The sequence below is a fragment of the Echinops telfairi genome, unplaced genomic scaffold, assembly GCF_000313985.2.
Source record: "Echinops telfairi isolate 266 unplaced genomic scaffold, ASM31398v2 ScPeMD7_18;HRSCAF=68, whole genome shotgun sequence".
NCBI lineage: Eukaryota > Metazoa > Chordata > Mammalia > Afrosoricida > Tenrecidae > Echinops > Echinops telfairi.
This window is the reverse complement of record NW_022103915.1, coordinates 6,912,805-6,916,839: the sequence shown is the minus strand read 5'-3', so window position 1 is coordinate 6,916,839 and position 4,035 is coordinate 6,912,805. Positions and strand designations below refer to the sequence as shown.

At 57.5% G+C, this 4,035-nt stretch overlaps 1 protein-coding gene across 1 annotated transcript in view; it reads right to left on the bottom strand.

The window, feature by feature from the left end:
- Window positions 1-3,186: 3,186 nt before the first annotated feature.
- The window catches only part of DIO3 (iodothyronine deiodinase 3), a 2,046-nt gene continuing 1,197 nt past the window's right edge, over window positions 3,187-4,035 (bottom strand). The window contains exon 2 of the mRNA XM_030885007.2: window positions 3,187-4,035. This exon is cut by the window's right edge and continues 1 nt beyond it. Coding sequence (XP_030740867.1) covers window positions 3,193-4,029 — 837 coding nt within the window. The 5' untranslated portion in view covers window positions 4,030-4,035 and the 3' untranslated portion in view covers window positions 3,187-3,192.

Genomic DNA, 4,035 nt, shown 5'->3' with positions numbered 1-4,035 from the left:
GTTCTACCACATTTAATCCTGCGTGTGGGGAGTGGATTCATGTGCATCTTTGTATTTCTCACCTCAAAACATGAATGAGAGTGAGAGAGAAAATGATAGTGTGAGAAACAAAACTGTCAGAACCAAATGGCCTCTCTGCAAGGCAGTGTAGCAAGATGTGGGGGGAAAAAAAGATGCTTTTAAAAAGGTGCTTGTGTTTTGACCTAGTAATTCCACTTTGAGAGGTGTACCAGCAAGGGTGAGGGGCTCCCCCAAACCTTTCAGGAGCATCCCTAACACCCATAGTCCCTGCAACCTGGTGAGCGAAATCACCATGGTAAACGGGGCCACTGAAGACCTGTTTTTGACATGGAGCCCTGGTGGTGTCGTGGTTAAACTCTGTGCTGCCAACTACAAAGTCTGTGGTTCAAAACCACCAGAGGGTCTGAGGGAGAAGCCGGAGTTTTCTACTCCTGTCAAGAGTGACAGTCTCAGAAACAGGTGCACCTCTACCCTGTCCTATACGGTTGCTATGAGTTGGTGTTGACTCGGTGGCAATGAGTTTGGGTTTGGTGTTTTGACCTGGAAAAAGGTGTGTGGAAGGGTGTCAGTGGAAAGAAGGGTGCATGAAAGGAAGGTGCTTGCAGGGCCAAAAGATGACGTCAAACTACACAATGGTGGGGGGCTATTCTTGATTTTGAAATATGTAATAAAAGCTAGATGGTGGCTATGGTGTTGGAGGTGGTCACGGTGGAGGTGGCGGGGATGGTGAGTTTGAAGGTGGCCACACTGGAAGGGGCTGCCTGGCCTTGATTTGGTTTTCTTCCCTGGACTTTCCCTCTTTTCTGTAAGGACCCAGCAACGCGTTTTGAAGAAGAGAAATTAAAGGAAAGAAAGAGGAAAGAAGGGAGAAAGAAACAGAAAGATGCGGGAATGGACAGGCCGAGGGAGGAGGAAGAAAAAAGTTTGTGGGAGTGTCAGCCAGGCAACAAGTGAGTGCAGAAGTCCAGCCCAGGCCCTGCAGTTCCTGGCTTGGCGCACTGAGGCTCTGAAGGGCTGGAGGCCCCCAGATCCAGCCTCTGCACGCTCTGTCCACCCTGTTCCCGCTGCGCCAGCTCAGGGTGAGAGCCAGAGTCCTGGGGCTCTGGCCAGCCCTCCCTCGAGAAGGGTTTGGGGGGCGGTTGAGGGTGGGAAGAGGAAGAGTGGATGGGTGGGGAACTGCAGAAAGACCATCTGTGCCTTTTTGAAAAGTTATTTTCAGTTTAAGTGCTTTTAAAGCAAAACGGAAAAGAAGACCAGCAAACAAACACAAACCAGAAAACAAAGCCCGAACTCTTAGTGTCCCTTTCAAAAGTTTTCTTGGGGGTGGTGGTGGCGCTGAACTGGGGGGTCTCCTTTGCCCTAATGCCGAACTTCTCGACCACACTGAGCCCCCAGACTGGTTCACTGATACCAGGTGCACCCCCAGAGAGTCCAGGTTCCAAACATAGACCTAGGACCAGAGCCCAGGATGCTTAATTGTCCCGCTCCACTCTCAGACTCCTTGCCCTGGCCCTGCTCCCTGACACTTTCTGACTCCAGGTGTCAATGACTCCGTGTGTGTGTGTGTGTGTGTGTGTGTGTGTGTGTGTAGCTGGGAGTGGGGGATGAATCTGAGAGATTGAGTGGTCTTCACCCAGAGGGTTGAGGTGGGGGCAGGGGAGCTGGAAGGACCAGAACTTAGTCCAACTCTCCCTCCCCTGAGCCCAGGGTCACCGCCCCCTCACCCCTCTCCACTCCACCTTGAGCTGCAGGGAGGTGGTGGGAAGTCAGAAGAGGAAGGGTGTGCTCCTCCCTGGTCCACTCCCAGTAAGTCCCTCCAGCCATCATACCCTCCCCTGCAAGGTGGAGACAGCTTCTACGCAGGTGCAGGCCAGGCAAAGGGGCGCCTAGGTAGCATGGAGGCAGTGAGCATGCCTGAGCCAGGGACCTTAAAAAGCCCCTCACCCCAGCAGCTGGAAATGAGACCAGTGGCTCCAGGACCCCTACCCCCCGCCCCCCACCGCTGCCTCAGAGCACAGGGGCCCAGGGGAGACCTCCTCTCCTGCCTGCTCCTCCTTCCCAGGGTCACTATGGGGACCAGAGGAGGCAGAGATGTACGTAATCCCTGTCACTATTCAGAGCAAAGAGAAAAATCACAGGACCTAAGCAACAGCACTTTACTGCAAGCCTTTATTATTGTATCATAAAAGAAGTTATATATACAAGGAATATTTCCAATAAAACACCAAATAGCCTTGAACCAAGAGCACTCACTTGAGGGTCCCCCGCCCTGCCCCAACTCTACCATCCAAATTCAATTCCTGGGAACTCCAGCATCTTCTCCAGCGCAGGGACACAGTGAACCTCCAAGATGCCTGCCTCTCTAAGGTATCTCAAAGCATAACCCCTGAATTCCCTCTCCCCGCCCCCCTCTCCCTCTTAAGGTGGTCCCCTGTCAGAAACCCAGAGTACCTTTCCCCTCGCGGTTTAGGTGCGGCTGCGAGTCCCCTGCATTTCAGAAGCAGCTCGTGGTCAAGACCAGTGAGAGGCAGTTCGTCATCAGCAGTGGGGCTGCAGAGCACCGAAAACAGGAGGGGAAACGGCCCTGCCCCCCCCCCCTTCCCTTCTCCCGACGCAGTGACAAGAAACACACACAAAAGCAACAGGGCACCCCCCTCCTCGCGTGCAACAGGTGTGGGTGCCAGGCAACTAGCGCGCGCTCATCGCGGTAATGCAGCCTAGCTGCGCTCTGGGCGCGCGCGGGCGCTTGCGAGTTCTCTGCGCTTCGCTCCAAGCAGCTCAGGGCCACCTCTTCTGATGGAGGGCGGCTCTCCCTCCGCTCTATGGGGAGGGGGTGCGAGAGAGCGCGCGGCAGCGCCTGCAGAGGCTTAGGTGGCTGGGAGTCCTAGGGCACACTGGCAAGGGTGAGCACCACTATCACGCTCCCCTCCAAATTGCATTTAGAGCGAGCCAGGCAGGTACAGTCAAGAGAGAGGTCCTGAAGCTGAGCCGCGGGGAAAGTCTTTTGGTGGCTCAACCAAGGGCACAGAGTCCGCCTTCGTCTCCTGGCCTGGCGCTCACCTGCCAGGGGGGTCTCTCCAAGGGTGGTTTCTTTGGGGGGGGGGGCTTGCACGTGGGCCTCGAAGGCACGACCGCGCAGCCTCCCGAGTTCCATCAATTGTCCACCATTGTTCACACCCGGCGGGGTTGAGCGCGGTGCTGCTGCTCGCTGTATTGCTGCAGCCAGGTGCGCAGCTCTGCCACTTGGTAGCCGTCAGGCCCCCGGCCGCCCTGGAACATGACCGTGCCATTTTGGATGACGTAGAGGCGCTCGAAGTAGGCGCCATAGGCCGAGCTGCTGGAGTTGGTCATGGTGTCGAGAACAAGGGCACAGTCAGGCGCACCTTGCTGCAGCACCCGCGCCGCGCTGACACGGTCTTCCAGGCTCCGGTGCTGCGGGATGCTGTAGGGGGAATCTGTGGTCACCCAGCCGTCCGAGGGGTGCGCTTCCTCGATGTAGATGATGAGGAAGTCCACCTCGCCCCGGTACTTGGAGACCAGGCGCTGGAAGGCGCTCATGCGCGCCATGAACGGAGGTCAGGTGCAGCTGCCGAAATTGAGCACCAGCGGGCGGCTCCCGCGCGCGTAGTCGAGGATGTGCTGGCTCTGGAAGCCGTCGGGCAGGACCACCTCGGAGTTGGGCGCCGGGCCGCCCTCGTGCGCCTGTTTGAAGAAATCCAACTTCTGGCCATGCCACACAGCCTTGAGCGACGCCAGGGTGCATAAGCGGTTGTCATCGGACACGCAGATTGGGGGGTCGTCAGGGGGCACCTCCTCCCCGTCGCTGTTCAGCTCCACCTCGGGCTCGGGCTGGCCCCTGCGACGGCGGCCCAGGAAGTGCTTGCGGATGCACAGGAAGTCCAGGAGCCAGAGCATGAAGGCAGTGCCCAGGAAGCGCGGGAAGAGCACGAGGCACGAGGCCGTCTGGGCACAGAGGCGCAGCGAGTGAAGCAGCAGGGAGCGGAGCATGGTGGC